At 48.3% G+C, this 18,692-nt stretch overlaps 1 protein-coding gene across 1 annotated transcript in view; it reads left to right on the forward strand.

Annotated features, from left to right (window-relative positions):
- MUC2 (mucin 2, oligomeric mucus/gel-forming) overlaps positions 1-18,692 on the forward strand; it is a 64,679-nt gene that overhangs the window by 24,684 nt on the left and 21,303 nt on the right. The window contains exons 20-32 of the mRNA XM_064163995.1: positions 1,136-1,274; positions 3,459-3,569; positions 4,345-4,524; positions 5,139-5,378; positions 6,509-6,665; positions 7,818-7,946; positions 9,030-9,177; positions 10,009-10,052; positions 11,245-11,439; positions 12,382-12,411; positions 13,635-14,087; positions 14,899-15,201; positions 15,577-18,522. Coding sequence (XP_064020065.1) covers positions 1,136-1,274; positions 3,459-3,569; positions 4,345-4,524; positions 5,139-5,378; positions 6,509-6,665; positions 7,818-7,946; positions 9,030-9,177; positions 10,009-10,052; positions 11,245-11,439; positions 12,382-12,411; positions 13,635-14,087; positions 14,899-15,201; positions 15,577-18,522 — 5,075 coding nt within the window. The remainder of the gene's footprint in view (positions 1-1,135; positions 1,275-3,458; positions 3,570-4,344; positions 4,525-5,138; positions 5,379-6,508; positions 6,666-7,817; positions 7,947-9,029; positions 9,178-10,008; positions 10,053-11,244; positions 11,440-12,381; positions 12,412-13,634; positions 14,088-14,898; positions 15,202-15,576; positions 18,523-18,692) is intronic.

Below are 18,692 nucleotides of genomic sequence, written 5' to 3' on the forward strand. Positions count from 1 at the left end.
ACTCTGGAAGAGGGATACACCCAAGGGCCATGGCTGTGAGAAGGTTTCAGAGCATGGCTTCCTTGTCCTGTTCACAGGGAAGACCTCCAGCTTCAGCCTTCAGGAACTTCCTCCAGTGCCCAGTAAAGTAAACTCCCACTCAGGCAGCTCCTGTCTTCTGAGAACACATAAATCCTCCTACCTACAGGAGGTAGTTTTAGCACTGGTAGTTCCTCAACCCTCTGAAAGTGCACAAGTGACATGTTACAGCACCCAGGCCCTGACACACCCCCATCAGCCCACTTCTCTCTCTACATTCCAAAGCAGAAGGCACAGTGCCCATTCCATCCACCTGCCTGCACTTCAACCTTCATATTTTGCCTTAAGTGGCAAAATTGAGTGGCAGAGGAGAACACTGCTGCCTCTTTCCTCATGGGAGTTGCCATTTTTTTGAGGTGCAGCCCTAAGGCAGGGCTTTTTGGCTACCTGAGGAAAGCTGAGAGTAGGCAGCTCTTACTGGGGAAAAAATGCCCTCACTTTAAAATATAAATACTAGGATATCTACATCTAAAAAATGTGACTGCTTAAACATGATGTTAAAGGCTTAAAACCAGGCTAAGCTTTTGAAATTGAGACTTTAAGACACTGTCACACTCAGACAGGTATGGTGCATGTTCACAAGGTCACAGAATGTTAGGAATTGGAAAGGACCCAAAGAGATCATCGAGTCCAACCCCCCCTGCCACAGCAGGACCATACAATCTAGCTCAGGTCACACAGGAACACATCCAGACAGGCCTTGAAAGGCTCCAGAGAAGGAGACTCCACAACCTCTCTCTGGGGGATCTGTGCCAGTGTTATGTGACCCTTACAGTAAAGAAGTTCCTCCTTGTGTTGAGGTGGAATCTCCTGTGCTGCAGCTTCCATACATTGCTCCTTGTCTTATCCCAGGCAGCAAGTGAGCAGAGCCTGTCCCACCATCCTAACCCCCAGGCCTCAGATATTTATAAACATTTATTAGATCTCCTCTCAGCCTTCTCTTCTGCAGCCTAAAAAGCCCCAGGTCCCTCAGCCTCTCTCCAGGCAGCTACTTGGATTTGTGTTTTGCAGCTTTCCAAACAGGATGTGAAAATTCACCTCCTCTTCTCTTTTCCAGCACATGCCAAAAAGGAGTTTGGAGCTGCTCTGAACAAATATGCTATGGGACTTGTATGATCTATGGAAGTGGCCATTACATCACCTTTGATGGGAAATTCTATGACTTTGATGGCAGCTGTGAATATGTGGCGACTCAGGTAATGCTCATCAGGCCTGACCTGGCATCCCATGGTTTCCTTTCTTTGTTTCCTCATTTCCTGTTGCCTGCCATCACTCTACCTGAGGTGTCTGCACATCATGCCAATATAAACTCTGTGTTTTCAGTGCAGGCAAGCAGCATAAATGTGTTGGTAGAGTTGTTGGTTTTTTTTTTTCTGTGAAGCTGTATGTACCAGGGCTGCTACATCATGAGAACAAACAGCTCATGATTGATTCTGAAATAAATCCAACTTCTAGGTTTAGAAACCCAAATCCATTTCTATTTAAATATACACAGTCTTCATTTTGTTTCATTGTCCAATTTGTTTCCCAGATTGTCTGGGTTCTAATTTAAATTTCCAGAGACTCAAATAAATTTGATAGAACCAATAACAATTGATAGTGCCCTTCCCTCTTCCCCCTTCTTTCCCAAAAGAAGGAATTAGAGGTAGAGAGAGGAAAAAGTAAGCACATCCAAATCAATAATCTCACTCAAATTTGGAAGGTAAAAAGAAGCAAAGTTTAACAATAAATTAAAAAGGTATCTGAGGTAGGGAAGTTACAAAGGTATAGGGAAGGGAAAACAAGATACAAAATGTGTCAATACAACCAGATGTTGATGGCAATGAGTTTGTTTGCCTCGTTGGTGATGGGCACGTGGTAAGGCAAAGAGAGCCAGGAACAGAGTGGTGATACTGGTAAGCAGGGAGGCAGGGAGCACAGAGAGAGAGAGAGAGAACAGGAAGTCCCCCTGCTTTTGTGGCTCTTTAGACAGGAAGGGGGAGTGAGCTAACCATCACCTGGTAGTGTTCAAACCCACCCCTGGGGGGCAGTCAAGACCACCTAGGGTCAGGTTCAAGGTCACTCCCCCTGGAGGGTTAGCCCTGTACACAGATTTTGCCAGACATGAGGCTGTCTCAACAAGGTCTGTGTCTGCAGAGTAGAGTGTCTGTACACCTGCAAAGATGAGTGTAGGATTTCACATACGCAGCCCCAGTGTTGCAAAGGGAAATCAATTAACACAAAGTGATTTTTTGTGCCAAAATGAGTGTTGGCTCTGAATTTTGATGTTCTGAACTCTCACCACTCCCAACTGCCAATCAGAATTAATATTTCATTTCTTACGTGGTCGTGGAAGCATTCTATGGATACTGTCTAGGCCCAGTAATAACCAGCAAAATATAGAAGCATTAATTGAACTGGAAGAGAAGATCCCCATGGTCAAACGCTGCTTGCTGTCAGTATGCCAATAGATGGGCTCAAGGAGCTCCTTCTGCTTGTGGAGAATTACAAAGAGGCATTGAAGCATTTACTCACAAATTACTATTACCTGACACGTGGGGCTTGGCCACAGTCCAGACAGTGCCTAAATGCTTTCAGGGGACTCTGTCTTGTCAGATGTTGAGATTTGGTTCCTCCCAGGCTTCTGGGGAAAGGAGGTAGATAATCTCTGACCTTGTCTCCTGGCTTCTTCTGGATGATCTGTGTATGTCCAGGACTTCTAAGCAGGACTTTTTGGTGCAGAGGCAGGATGTCATGCAGTCTCAGTACTATGTCATGCTGACCACATAGGCTGGTTGCGTGCAGACATCCAGGCTCTGCTCCTGGTAACTCGTGGCAGTGGAGTTTACCAGCAAACAAGAAGGCAGTAGGCAGTTGCAGCAGGCAACAGCAGAGCACAGCTGAGCATGGCAGAGAGCACAGCAGAAAAGCAGGTTGTTCACCTGCATGTCTCCTTTTGTCAGTGCAGGCCAAGATTAATTGCCCTTTGGACACAGAGTAGCCAATCAGGATGGCACTTAGCCAAACCTTACCATATTAGGCAAAGCCATAAGCTTGCTTTTGTCCAAATTTGGGAAAAGCACGGGCCCTGCACAAGCTAAGTGTGTGTACCTTGTTTACCACAGGACTCTGGGCAGGTCAGAATAAGTGGCTACAGGTCCTTTTGTGTCCCTTTCCCATGCTTGCCTCTCTCATAGAGCAGAAAACCATGCCTAGGCAAGGCAGGACATATATAAGACTATTTTGGGCCTCTCAAACCTACCACAACACCCAGCAAAGATTTATACATTGTGGAGATGTTTATTATTGTGAGATTGAACTCAAAATTAAATATTCTACCTAATTTTCTTATGCTCTTTTTTTTTTTAATTCCACCTCCCCCCACCCTCTCTTTTCAATAGGATTTTTGTAGTGGCAGTAATTCTACTGGCTCGTTCAGCATCATCACAGAGAATGTCCCTTGTGGAACTACAGGAGTCACCTGCTCAAAGGCTATTAAGATATTTCTTGGGGTGAGTAATGATACTCAGTGAGTAAACAGCAGTATTCAAGCATGTCAAAAAGAAATAAACCTCCAAAGCCACATCCCTAAAAGCAGCTATATTGAGAAGAGGAGGCTCAGGGGTGACGTCATTGCTCTCTACAACTGCCTGAAAGGAGGTTGTAGCCAGATGGGGTTGGGCTCCTCTCCCAGGCAACCAACAATAGAACAAGGGGACACAGTCTCAAGTTGTGCCAGGGGAGGTCTAGGCTGGCTGTTAGGAGGAAGTTGTTGGCAGATAGAGTGATTGGCATTGGGAAGGGCTGCCCAGGGAGGTGGTGGAGTTGCCATCCCTGGAGGTGTTGAAGCCAAGCCTGGCTGGGGCACTTAGTGCCATGGTCTGGTTGACTGGATAGGGCTGGGTGCTAGGTTGGACTGGATGAGCTTGGAGCTCTCTTCCAACCTGTTTGATTTTATGATTCTGTGTTTACATACAACAAACAGACGTGGTGCTAAGGGGCATGATTTAGTACCAGGCTTGGTAGAAGTAAATAATGATTGGACTTGGTGATCCTTGAGGTCCTGATAATTCTATGACTCTAACTAAAGATTAGAGTCTCTGTAAAGGTGGAGATTCTCAGGTACCAAATCCTCTCTCCAACATTCTAGACCACTTTCTGTCATCTTGGAAAGCCAGCCCAGACTTTGAGCTATTGGCTTTGGAAAGAGCTGCATTGTTACAAGCATCTAATAGTTTGTTTCATCATCGAACTGAGTGTTCTAATACTTCCCTTTTTGCCTTTCAGAAAACAGAGCTGAAGTTGGAGAACAAAGACTACAAAGAGATTCAGCGTGACGTTGGTGATGATGTGCGCTATTGGAACAGGACAGTTGGCCTCTACCTCGTTATTGAGGCCAGCAATGGTGTGATGCTTATTTGGGATAAGAAGACCACAGTGTTCATCAAGCTGACCCCTGATTTCAAGGTTAGGACCTACCTGTCTTTTCCAGAAGTAGTAGAATGAATGGATAGATGAGATCTACAGGCAGAGGAAACTGGAGTTGTTCAGACTGAAGAAGAGGAGGCTTCAGGCAGACACTGTGTGCAGTTCTGGAGCCTCCAGCACAAGAAGGACATCAAACTGTTAGAGTGAGTCTAGAAGAGAGCCACAAAGATATCACAGGGCTGGAGCACCTCTGCTATGAGGACTGGCTACAAGAGCTGGGGCTCTGCAGCCTGAAGAGGGGAAGGCTTTGAGGAGACCTTGCAGTGGCCTTCCAGCATCTGAAGGGTAAAGGTTGCCCAGGGAGGCTGTGGTTGCTCCCACCCTGGAGGTGTTCAAGACCAGGTTGGATGAGGCCTTAAGTGACCTGTTCTAGTGGGAAGTGTCCCTGCCTATGAAAGGGGGTAGAAACTGGATGATTCTTGAGGTCCTTTCCAGCCTAAACCATTCTATGATTATTGTGGCCTTCCAAATGGCTTGGAAGGAAAGAAGGAAACTAATAATTTACACTGAAGGTCAATGTTTTGCTCTTATTTTACTCCAGTCTGCTTCTCACTTCTGTGGTAGATTTAAAAGCTGTTGATTCTCTTCACCAGGGCAAAGTGTGTGGTCTGTGTGGCACCTTCGATGGCAAGTCTAACAATGACTTTACAACAAGGAGTGGGCTGCAGGAAACCAGTGCTTTGAAGTTTGGGAATTCCTGGAAACAATCCTCAATGTGCCCAGATGCCACCAGTGAAATTAAGCCCTGTGACCTAAAGCCACATCGGAAGTCCTGGGCAGAGAAAGAGTGCAGCATCATCCAGAGTGAAGTCTTCAAAATCTGTCACTCCAAGGTTTGTAGAGGGGCAGGAGCAGAGAGACCATTTCAGTATCTTAAGGGGGGGCTACCACAGAGCTGGGGAGGGACTTTTTAGGCTGTCAGGCAGTGATAGGACTGGGGGCAGTGGAGCAAAGCTAGAAATGAGTAGATTCAGACTGGATGTTAGGAAGAAGTTCTTCACCATGAGAACTTGGAATGGCTTGTCCAGGGAGGTGGTGGAAGTCTCATCCCTGGAGGTGTTTAAGGCCAGGCTGGATGAGGCTCTGGACAGCCTGATGTAGTGTGAGGTGTCCCTGGCCATGGCAGGGCGGGCTGGAACTGGATGATCGTTGTGGCTCCTTCCAACCCTGACTGATTCTGTGATTCATTACAAATGAAGAGGTGGACAAATAGAGCTCAATGCCTTCTGTACTTGAACGGTGGCTGTGAAGGAGCCCACTGCTCTCTTTTAATAGCCCACCTGCAGGAAGAATCTTGTAGGGAAGCACTGAGATCGTGAAGTGTCAACAGGTTTAGCCCTAGGACTGTGCCTCCATGTTGTACCTGAAGGGGCTTCAGGAGAGCTGGAGGGGGACCTTTGACAAGGGCTAGGAGTACTAGGATGAGGGCCAATGGTTTTGAGCTGGGAGAGGAAGAGCTCCCTGCTTCATGTCTGCTTTCTGATATTGGTCACCGCTCTGTTAACAAAGCTTGCTTCAAGACCTCACAGGCATCAATCTACCTTGGGTTTGAGAGCAGTAAAACGGAGCTCTGTTAGAAAATGTGTGCACTGCCAGGGACTTTATTTTTTCAAAGAGGGAACTCAGGGCAGCTAAATAGTTTGCTGAGCACACAGACAAAAAATGCCCAAATGGTTTGGAAGGAAAGAAGGAACCTAATAATTTACACTGAAGGTCAATGTTTTGATCTTATTTTACTCCAGTCTGCTTCTCACTTCTGTGGTAGATTTAAAAGCTGTTGATTCTGAAGGCCCTATATTATTATTATCATCCAAACTTCAAGCCTGTAATGTTTGTGGTTTGGTAATTCTTTGAATCAGTCTCATTTCTGAACTCCATTTCCTTATCTCAAGACATATCCAGAGCTTTTTGACCTTGAAAGTAATTTGGAGCTGAGCTGAGGCATTATTTCTTTCCTCAACAGGTGGACCCAAAGCCTTTCTATGAAGCCTGTGTTCATGATGCCTGCTCTTGTGACAGTGGTGGAGACTGTGAGTGCTTCTGTTCTGCAGTTGCTGCATACGCTCAAGAATGTACCAAGGCTGAGGCTTGTGTTTTCTGGAGAACTCCTGATATATGCCGTGAGTAACACTTACACTCACCTGTATTTTTCTAGCTGTCATCACAAAGCCTATCCAACAAATCCTTCATCCTCTCATGCCAAGGTTGTGCTGGCTTAAGCAATGCAATTTGTTTTCAGTGTATCAGGGATCAAACAGCAGTAGTAAATCTGCCTATTTCAGTTATCTTTTATTCAGCCTGGCTTTCCTTTCCCCCTCTTTGTTTTTTTTCCCCCCTCCCTCCCCTTCCTCACTTCCCCCCCCCCCCCCTTTTCCTTTCCTTCCCCCCCTCTTTTCCTTTCCTTCCCCCCCCCCTCTTTTCCTTTCCTTCCCCACCCTCTTTTCCTTTCCTTCCCCCCCTCTTTTCCTTTCCTTCCCTCCCTCTTTTCCTTTCCTTCCCTCCCTCTTTTCCTTTCCTTCTCTCCCTCTTTTCCTTTCCTTCCCCCCCTCTTTTCCTTTCCTTCCCCCCCTCTTTTCCTTTCCTTCCCCCCCTCTTTTCCTTTCCTTCCCCCCCCTCTTTTCCTTTCCTTCCCCCCCTCTTTTCCTTTCCTTCCCCCCCTCTTTTCCTTTCCTTCCCCCCCTCTTTTCCTTTCCTTCCCCCCCTCTTTTCCTTTCCTTCCCCCCTCTTTTCCTTTCCTTCCCCCCCTCTTTTCCTTTCCTTCCCCCCCTCTTTTCCTTTCCTTCCCCCCCTCTTTTCCTTTCCTTCCCCCCTCTTTTCCTTTCCTTCCCCCCCTCTTTTCCTTTCCTTCCCCCCCTCTTTTCCTTTCCTTCCCCCCCCTCTTTTCCTTTCCTTCCCCCCCTCTTTTCCTTTCCTTCCCCCCCTCTTTTCCTTTCCTTCCCCCCCTCTTTTCCTTTCCTTCCCCCCCCTCTTTTCCTTTCCTTCCCCCCCTCTTTTCCTTTCCTTCCCCCCCTCTTTTCCTTTCCTTCCCCCCCTCTTTTCCTTTCCTTCCCCCCCTCTTTTCCTTTCCTTCCCCCCCTCTTTTCCTTTCCATCCTTTCCCTCTCTTTGTATTAAGGTTAGGTTTCAAGTCATCTTTCCATTTTCCTTGATAATCAGTGAAGAGCAGAAGCTGCTGTCTTGATGTGTAATTTCATTTAGCTTATGCTTTTTAAGGTTTAATCTGAGCTGCATTCTGACAGCCATGGTTTTGATCAACCCTTTTTCTCTCACTAGCAATTTTCTGTGACTACTACAACCCTCCTGATGAGTGTGAATGGCACTATGAGCCTTGTGGCAAAGAGATCATGACCTGCAGGATCATTAATAACGTCAGCACCAACTTCACAGTACCATACCTGGAAGGTAGGGGATTCCCTGACATTTTTGTACTGGGTTTCATTTAGTGAATAAAGAAAAGTCAGTCCACCTGGGAGTGCTGCTCCTAAACCTGTTATGTTGAATCTGTCTCCATTCTTCCACAACTACTTCCCATAATGTAGTTTATTAACACCAGTGGGAGATAGCTGTGTTGCTGTCAGTCATAAGAGTAGTTTTTTGCTTGAAACACATAAATTTATGACACCATTATTATTTTACATCCCATCCTGAGGCATTTCAACAGAAGGGAAAGCCTTACAAGTGGCAAAGAAGCAAGTAGCTGATAGGTGGGGGGTTGTAACCTTTTAATTCTTTATGCATTTTGACTTTATAAATGTACAGCACCCTCCTCCCTTTATGGTGGAAAATATCTTTGGTATCAGCCACACTGTTGCTGCTATATATTGAATTCTTGAGGAAGGCCACAAAATCAGAGAATTAGGGCAGGGCTACCTCCAGTCTATTTAATTTGTAGATACTATATGAATAGGTGAAAGTTCTTCTGCTTGAGAAGTGAAAAAGAATCTCATATTATGGAGACTGCTGTGATCCAAGGTTTAGGTTGGAAGGGACCTTATAGATCATGAATTATCTACTCAAAGTGGAGATGTTTGGGCTACTAAAGATACCTGATTGAGGTCTAGTTTTCCAACAGATGTAGTGGAAAAAGTACTAATGGAGCCACTCAGTGTAATTGATACTACAAGATCTGTAAAGCACTGGGAAGTTTCTTCATCTTAAAGTTACTGGCTGCCAACAGAAGTGAATATCAATTGATCCAAGGTTTTTTGGCTTTCTCCAAGTTTTTTGAACTTGGATAATACAACTTCTCTATTTTCTTTTAATTATTAAACTTTTCTATTGTCTTCCTCATCTCAGTATTACCAATTAGAATTGTTTAAGTCTTCTGGGAAGACTAAGGATGAATGTGAATTGGAACTTGGAGGTTTCTTTCACTATCTTTGATTCAGTGAGAATCAATTATCTTCAAGAGGCATCCAGTCATTGAGTTAGCTCTTTGTACTTTGCCTTCATCCTATATCCTGTTCTATTTGTTATCATCAACAGGTTGCTACCCCAGATGCCCTCCTGAGAAGCCTGTTTATAATGAAGAGACCAAGGAATGTGTCCAGGCGGATCAGTGTGGTTGTTACATCAATGGAACTTACATCCCTGTTGGGAACGAGACAATCACAGAACAGAATTGTACAAAATGGTAAAAGCAAAAAAGGAGGTGGGGGGGGAATCCCCAAACTCATTTCTGGTAATTCAGGAAAGAATTTCTGTATGCTCAGCCCTTCATTTTGTTTGCTGGGTCTGAAGTAAATAGAAATGAAACTTCAGCTGAAAAACTGTGTAGTGTAGTCTAGCACTTATCTGTAGAAACAGCAGACAGCAACCCTGTGCTGGGCTGCAGCAAGAGCAGTGTGGCCAGCAGAGCAAGGGAGGGGATTCTGCCCCTTGACTCTGCTCTTCTGAGACCCCACCTGGAGTCCTGTGTGCAGTTCTGGAGCCCCCAACAAAAGAAGGACATCACACTGTTAGAATGAGTGCAGAGGAGGGCCACAAAGATGATGAGAGGGCTGGAGCAGCTCTGTTAGGAAGACAGGCTACAATAGCTGGGCCTCTGCAGCCTGGAGAAGAGATGGCTTCAAGGAGACCTTAGAGTAGCCTTTCAGTATCTGAAGGGGGCTACAGGAAGGCTCAGGAGAGACTATTCAGAAGGTCTTATAATGGCAGGACAAGGGGTAATGGGTTTAAACTGGAAGAAGAGAGATTCAAACTAGATGTTAGGGAGTTCTTCCCAGTGAAGGTGGTGAGACACTGGCACAGGTTGCCCAGGGAGGTTGTGGCTGCTCCCTTCCTGGAGGTGTTCAAGGCCAGGTTGGATGAGGCTGTGGGCAGCCTGCTCTAGGGTAGGGTGTCTCTGCCCATGGCAGGGGGGTTGGAACTGGATGATCCTTGTGGTCTCTTCCAACCCTGACTGATTCTGTGATTCTGTGAATGTTTTGCTAATGTTTTAATATTTTGAATGTTTTGCTTTTAGTGTCTGCACCCCCTCAGGATCGATCGAGTGCACACCACTCCCAGGTAAATAATGTTTGGGTTTTTCTGCAGATGAAAGAGAAAAGCAGACATAAACCTGCTGTGTCTGCCTCTGCAAAATATTTACTACTGGTTTGGAATAAGTGAAAGTTGTGGCCAAAGAAAATTTGGCAACACCTTCACTAAACTTTGCTGTTAGCTCTGCTTGTCCAATCTTTTCTTATGTCCCCTTATTCCTTTTCCACATGTCCCATATCCAAAGATCTCAGTAGAAGAGTCTGCACTTCCAGAGTGTGTAGGATTACCATAGAATCTCAGGATGTTAGAGGTCAGAAGGAACCTTGAAAGGTAGAGTCTGACCCCCCTGCCAAACAGGATCACCCAAGGTAGTTCACACAAGAATGTGTTCAGGTGGGTTTGGAAAGTCTCCAGAGAAGGAGACTCCAAACCCCCCATAGAAGCCTGTTCCAGGGCTCCTGTCACCCTTACTGTAAAGAGGTTTCTCTTCATACTGAGGTGAAACAATCTATGTTCCAGTTTGTATCTATTGCTCCTTGTTTTATTGCTGCTGACCAGTGAAAAGAGCTTGGCCCCAGCCACTTGATACCCACCCCTCAGCTATTTGTACACACTGATCAGATCTCCTCCTAGTCTTCTCCAGACTAAACAACCCCAGGGCTTTCAGTCTCTCTTCGCAGAGGAGATGCTCAAGTCCCCTAGTCATCCTCGTGGCTCTCCTCTGGACTCTTTCCAGCAGGTCCCTGTCTCTCTTGAACTGGGGAGCCCAAAACTGGACACAGTATTCCAGGTGTAGTCTCACCAAGGCAGAGTAGAGGGGGGGAAAACTTCCCTAGAGCTAGGGACATCCCCAACTAGCTAGATCAGGTTGCCCTGTTGAGCCTCACCTTGAATATCTCCCGGGATGAAGCCTCAACCAGCTCCCTGGGCAATCTGTTCCAGTGTTCCACAACCCTCATGGTAAAGAACTTGTTCCTAGCATCTATCCTTCTTGCAGGGCTTTAAGTATGTTTTGATGATCTTGAAGGTCTTTTCCAGCCTTATTAATTCTGTGATTCTGTAATGTTGCTCTAAATGTACAGATGAGTGCAATGTATTAGATCTAAGCTCCAGGTTGAAAGCAGCACAAGTCTCATAAATGCTTACTAGCTCATAAGTCTTTTGCTTTTTTCTCTTGGCTGGTAGTAGAAAAATGGCCTAATAAAGCTCTTTCTTGCAGGCTGTCCTTGTATTGTCAATGGAACAAGTTATGAAGTGGGTGAAATTGTGACACACATACAGCAGGGTGAAATATGCATAACCTACATCTGCGCGGAAAACGGCTCTGTGGTTCCTGGAAGCACTTACCCTTGTCCAACGTCCTCACCGACCACCACTTCCACCCCAACACCTACCAGCACTCTTACCAGCACAGGTAAATCTTCCAAAGAGATGCACAGCTACAAATCATTTTCTTTAAGGGAAAGATATGAAAGGTAGAGTGTAGAAAATGCAGGCTTAGAGCTGGTGCAGAGCAAAAGCTAAGAACATGTTTATCTCATGAGAGATATTTACTTTGGTGCACCTTGAGTTGATTTGCACCTCGTGGAAGGAAAAAGTAATTATAAATGTAGAGGGTGTCTGCATACTTCTGACCAAAAAAATGTATGTTAGCACCATAATATCCTGCTGGGAGAGGAGAAATTGTCCCAGTAGCCTCAGCCAAACAAAAATGTTAATTAGGATATTTAGAACTAATATTATGTATTTTATTTTAGCCCCCCCACCCCAAAATAATTAGGATGATTAAAACTAAGACTATATGTTTTATTTTGGGGGAAAAAAATAGAGTATTAAAAACTAATATTATCTTAGACAAAAAAAATATATAAAATTAGGCTACTTTAAAACTAGTTTTATTTTAGCCAAAATAAAATAGGGCTGTTTAAAACTGGTATCATATATCTTATTTTCAACAAAAAGCTGTAATTAGGATATTTTAAACTATTGTTATTTTATTTTAGCCCCAAAATAGAATTCAGATATTGAAAACTAATGTTATTTTAGCAAAAAAAAACCATCACACCAAACTAGGGCATTTTAAACTGGTATTATATATTTTATTTTAGCCTAAAAGATGTAATTAGGCTATTTAACACTGATAGTATATGTTTATTTTAGCCTAAAAATAACATAATTAGGCTATTTGAGACTAATATAAAATACTGTACTTCAGCAAAAAAAAATCAGCTATTTAAAACTAATATATATTTTAATAAAAAACCCCATAATTAAGCTATTAAAAACTAGTATTAAGTATTGAATTGTATTTTAAAGCTTGCACCTGATGGAGTAACCTTTTCCCCTTCTGTTTCAGTTACAACACCAAGACCTCCACTGACTACAAGTAAGTATTAAACAGAAAACTAAGTTAGCAAAAAATGTCCAAGTAACATTTAAAGGAAGAGTAAATTAAAGATGGGGGGAAATGTTTAAAAGATAAATAACTTGCAAAAATGTGTTAATATAGAAAGGAAAAAGACTTTGCAAGGTTTCAGCTTGTAACTTTATTTTGATGCAAAGCTTCCGATTGAACCCCCTGGTACTGCAGAACCAATGTTAGAGCTTGTTTCTCACAGGAGCACTGAAACATTCGGGTCAGAAAAGCCCCTCAGGATAACCAAGTCCAACCACTAACCCTGCTCTACAAGGTGCACTCTAAACCATATCCCCAAGCACCACAGCCAAATGATTTTAAAGCACACCCAGGATTGATGACTCCACCTCCTCCCTGGGCAGCCCATTCCAATCTCTGACCACTCTTGTTGGGAATATTTTTTTCCTAATACCTAGTCTAAGCTTACCCAGTTGAAGCTTGAGGCCATTCTCTCTTCTTCCATGACACATTACCTGTGAGAAGTGACCAGCACCAACCTCTCCACAACCTCCTTTTGGGTAGCTGTAGACAGACATGAGGCTTCCCCTCAGCCTCCTCTTCCTCAAACTAACCATCTCCAGCTCCTTCAGTTGCTTCTCCTAAGATTTGTTCTCCAGGCCCTTCCCAGCTTCGTTGCCCTCCTCTGCACTGGCTCCAGCACCTCCATGTCTCTCTTGTGTTGAGGTGCCCAAAACTGAACACAACACTTGAGGTGTGGCCACCAGAGCTAAGTCCAAGGGGACAATCACCTCCTTGGTGCTGCTGGACACAGCATTTCTAGCTAGGATACCAATCAGCTTTCTTTGCCAGCTGGGCACACTGCTGGCTCATGTTCAGTTGCTTGCCAACTGCAACCCCCAGATCCCTTTCTCCAGGCAGCTTTCCAGCCACACTGCCCCAGGCCTGTAGCGTTGCTTGGGATTGTTGTGGCCCAAGTGCAAGAGCTGGCATTTGTTAGTGTTGAAGCTCATGCCATTAACATTAGCCATGGATCCAACCTATCCAAGTGTCTCTGCAGAGCTTCCCTACCCTCCTACAGATCAACACTGCCACCTAACTTGGTGTCGTCTTCTCTCAGAAGAATGACAAGTTGTAGTGCATTGCTGTGCTCCTTGCTAGAACAGGATGCAAAATGGATTCTCTCAGCATGCTTGCAGGAAGCTCAGGTGCTGACTCTCTGCCTTTCCTTGCAGCTCCATGCTTGGAGTTAGTCTGTGACTGGACTGAATGGTTTGATGTCAGCAATCCAGAAGTGGATGGCGGTGACTATGAAACCTACGAGGCTATAAGAAAGAAACATGGAGACAAAATCTGTGAAGCTCCTGAAAAAATCCAGTGCAGGGCTAAAAATATGCCTGATCTGAGCTTAGAGGAGCTTGGCCAGAAAGTGGAGTGCAATGTTACTTATGGGCTGATCTGCAGAAACGAGGAGCAAGATGTCACTATGTGGGAACTTTGCTACAACTATGAAATCAGGGTAAACTGCTGTAAGTGGCAAGAAACCTCCTGTGAGACAAAACCAACTTCAACACCAACGACAACCACTGCCAGCACAACAGTGCCTGCCACCACTACAACCACACGGCCCACCACCACAACCAAACCCACCCCAACTGTCAGCACACCGAGACCTTCAACTTCTTCAGGTATTTAGCAGATTCATGCTTTGCCATAGGGGATCTAAAGGGCTGCTATGGGTTACTAAAGGCATGCCACCTCTATAGCGGATACTGAGCAGGCAGGTAGTCTGTCTTCTGCTGGCTTGGAGCTCTATCCTTCTGTTGGAGAAAAGATTCCCAGAAGGACCTGTTGTACAAGATTAGAGTAAGCCTTGATGTAGAGTACCATCGTTTTGGGCATTGGGTGGGGCTGTGCAGAACTTCTTTTTCTCATCCTGCACCCCCCCTCTCAATGCCAGAATTTTGCCTTTAGTTATGGATCTAGGAGGGGAAGGATTACTCTGCCAGGCTTCACTCTGCAGGTTGCCACTTGCTGTGAACTGTGGTCTGTGGCTGCTGGTATCTAGTGGTAACTCTGTGAGCCTCCTCATCAGGCTGGTACTCCAGCACAAGGAAATCAAACAGGCAGGAATATATTCCTTTGCTCGTTTCCTTCCCAGATCACAGCTTCTCTTCTCAGCTCTTAGTCCATGAGATGTTCTGAGTAATAAGGCCAACAGAAAGCTTCCTAGAGCTTTAATTCCTCCTTATATCTCAGCTACTTGCAGGTATTTTATGTGAGATTCAGTGAGAAGCACCTTAGAGCAACATCCCTAGACTTTGTGCTAGGAAAGGACTGTGTGCATGGCTCTGTAATGCTCTGGAGCCAGAAAGGAAGGTCTAGAGATACAGGCTCTCAAGGTGCCTGACTGCAGTCAGTTTGTGGCAGCTGCTTATGTTCAAACCTATGTTCAGTGCTTGTTACATCCCAGTGACCCATCCCTACTGCTTCTAACAGCACCACCTTCAACCACGAGTACAAAGACCCCTCCACCTGTACCAACAACCACTCCCAAGCCGACAACACCACACCCGCCCAGCACCACCACAACACCGCCTCCCAGCACCACTACCACAGTGCCTCCAACCAGCACCACTACCACCACGGTGCCTCCTCCCAGCACAACAACCACCACAGTGCATCCTGCCAGCACCACGACCACTCTGGGGACAACGCCAATTGTTACTGGCACACCACCACCAGCCACAACTACTGGAAGCACTTCAGTGCCTACACCAAGGCCACCCACCTCCCCTGTAGGTACGTCTCTGCTCTGCAGCCTTGCTATGTGGAACACATGCAGGTCTGTGAGCACCTCCATTCTCTCTCCAGTCCTGCCCCTGTCACACGTTCCCCTTATGAGAGTAGGTGTTGCACAAGAGAAGCCCAAGAGCACCAGGTGCACTTGCTAGGGTGGCTCGGCAGTGCCTGGGTCCAGATCCAGCCCCTCCTACGCACTGTGGGGCCAAGAAGAGGAGCCCTGTCCAAGCACATGAGCTTGATTGTGGCCAGGCTTGGTGACTGGTGTAGAAGTGCCCCTGGACCAGCCTTGTGTTCAGTGGAGGCCCAGAGCACCTCCCTTGAGTGTTCTCTTCTGCTCTGCTGTGTCTAACTGTTCCTTTTGCTGCCCCTCAGACTGCACCTGTGTCTGGACCGGCTGGATCGATGAGTACTACCCAAGTCCTGACAGAAACGATGGTGACTACGAAACCTTTGATAGGATTGAGAGTGCAATCCCCTCCTGGGAGTGTGCCAAGGTGGAGAACATTTCCTGCAGAGCATCAAAATTCCCTGACAATTCCATTGCAGAACTGGGGCAGAAGGTGGAATGCAGCGTGGAGCATGGGCTGATCTGTAACAACAAGGACCAGACAATCGGGGGGCTGATCCCCATGCCTGTGTGCCTCAACTACGAGATCAATGTCTGCTGCACCCCTAACGTACCGGAGTGTGTTATAGAACACAGCACCCCAAGCACCACCACCACTACCACCCCTGCGCCGCCTCCCAGCACCACCACCACCACGGTACCACCTCCCAGCACCACCACAGTACCGCATCCTCCCACCACCAGGAGCACCACCGTGCCTCTTCCTCCTGGCACCACCAGCACCCCTGTACCACCTACCGGCAGCATGAGCACCACAGTGCCTCTTCCTCCAGGCACCACCAGCACCCCTGTACCACCTACCGGCAGCACGAGCACCACAGTGCCTCTTCCTCCAGGCACCACCAGCACCCCAGTACCACCTACCGGCAGCACGAGCACCACAGTGCCTCTTCCTCCAGGCACCACCAGCACCCCTGTACCACCTACCGGCACCACGAGCACCACAGTGCCTCTTCCTCCTGGCACCACCAGCACCCCTGTACCACCTACCGGCACAACGAGCACCACCGTGCCTCTTCCTACCACCAGCACCCCTGTACCACCTACTGGCAGCGCCAGCACCACCAGGCCTCTTCCTCCCGGCACCACCAGCACCCCTGTACCACCTACTGGCACCACGAGCACCACAGTGCCTCTTCCTACCAGCACCACCAGCACCCCTGTACCACCTACCAGCACCACAAGCACTACAGTGCCTCCTCCTAGCACCACCACCAGCACCCCTGTACCACCTACCAGCACCACAGGCACTACAGTGCCTCCTCCTAGCACCAGCACCCCTGTACCACCTACCAGCACCACAAGCACTACAGTGCCTCCTCCTAGCACCAGCACCCCTGTACCACCTACCAGCACCACAAGCACTACAGTGCCTCCTCCTAGCACCACCACCAGCACCCCTGTACCAACTACCAGGACCACGACCACCACAGTGCCTCTTCCTACCACCACCACCAGCACCCCGGTACCACCTACCGGCACCACCAGCACTACAGTGCCTCTTCCTCCCGGCACCAGCAGCACCCCTGTACCAACTACCAGGACCACAACCACCACAGTGCCTCTTCCTACCACCACCACCAGCACCCCTGTACCACCTACTGGCACCACGAGCACCACAGTGCCTCTTCCTACCAGCACCACCAGCACCCCTGTACCACCTACTGGCAGCATGAGCACCACAGTGCCTCTTCCTCCTGGCACCACCAGCACTCCTGTACCACCTCCCAGCACCACGAGCACCACAGTGCCTCTTCCTCCTGGCACCACCAGCACTCCTGTACCACCTCCCGGCACCACCAGCACCACCGTGCCTCTTCCTCCCAGCACCACCAGCACCCCTGTACCACCTACTGGCACCACGAGCACCACAGTGCCTCTTCCTCCCGGCACCACCAGCACCCCGGTGCCACCTACTGGCACCACGAGCACCACAGTGCCTCTTCCTACCAGTACCCCGGCACCACCTACTGGCAGCACGAGCACCACAGTGCCTCTTCCTCCCGGCACCACCAGCACCCCGGTACCACCTACCAGCACCACGAGCACCACAGTGCCTCCTCCTAGCACCACCACCAGCACCCCTGTACCACCTACCAGCACCACAAGCACTACAGTGCCTCCTCCTAGCACCAGCACCCCTGTACCACCTACCAGCACCACAAGCACTACAGTGCCTCCTCCTAGCACCAGCACCCCTGTACCACCTACCAGCACCACAAGCACTACAGTGCCTCCTCCTAGCACCACCACCAGCACCCCTGTACCAACTACCAGGACCACGACCACCACAGTGCCTCTTCCTCCCGGCACCACCAGCACCCCGGTACCACCTACCGGCACCACCAGCACTACAGTGCCTCTTCCTCCCGGCACCAGCAGCACCCCTGTACCAACTACCAGGACCACAACCACCACAGTGCCTCTTCCTACCACCACCACCAGCACCCCTGTACCACCTACTGGCAGCACGAGCACCACCGTGCCTCTTCCTCCCGGCACCACCAGCACCCCTGTACCACCTACTGGCAGCACGACCACCACAGTGCCTCTTCCTCCTGGCACCACCAGCACTCCTGTACCACCTCCCGGCACCACGAGCACCACAGTGCCTCTTCCTCCTGGCACCACCAGCACTCCTGTACCACCTCCCGGCACCACCAGCACCACCGTGCCTCTTCCTCCCAGCACCACCAGCACCCCTGTACCACCTACTGGCACCACGAGCACCACAGTGCCTCTTCCTCCCGGCACCACCAGCACTCCTGTACCACCTCCCGGCACCACGAGCACCACAGTGCCTCTTCCACCCGGCACCACTAGCACTCCTGTACCACCTCCCGGCACCACGAGCACCACAGTGCCTCTTCATACCACCACCACGAGCACCCCGGTACCACCCATCGGCACCACAAGTGCCCCTGTGCCTCCTCTAAGCACGACTACCACCACAGTACCACCTCTCAGCAGCACAATGACACCTCCTACTCCCAGCACCACCAGCACCACACCGCCTCCCATCACAAGAACCACCACAGTGCATCCTCCCAGCAGCACCACCACCTCCTTGCCTCCTCCCAGCACCGCGACCACTCTGGGGACAACGCCAATTGTTACTGGCACACCACCACCAGCCACAACTACTGGAAGCACTTCAGTGCCTACACCAAGGCCACCCACCTCCCCTGTAGGTACGTCTCTGCTCTGCAGCCTTGCTATGTGGAACACATGCAGGTCTGTGAGCACCTCCATTCTCTCTCCAGTCCTGCCCCTGTCACACGTTCCCCTTATGATAGTAGGTGTTGCACAAGAGAAGCCCCAGAGCACCAGGTGCACTTGCTAGGGTGGCTCGGCAGTGCCT

Source organism: Pogoniulus pusillus, chromosome 24 (assembly GCF_015220805.1).
Source record: "Pogoniulus pusillus isolate bPogPus1 chromosome 24, bPogPus1.pri, whole genome shotgun sequence".
NCBI classification, from domain to species: domain Eukaryota; kingdom Metazoa; phylum Chordata; class Aves; order Piciformes; family Lybiidae; genus Pogoniulus; species Pogoniulus pusillus.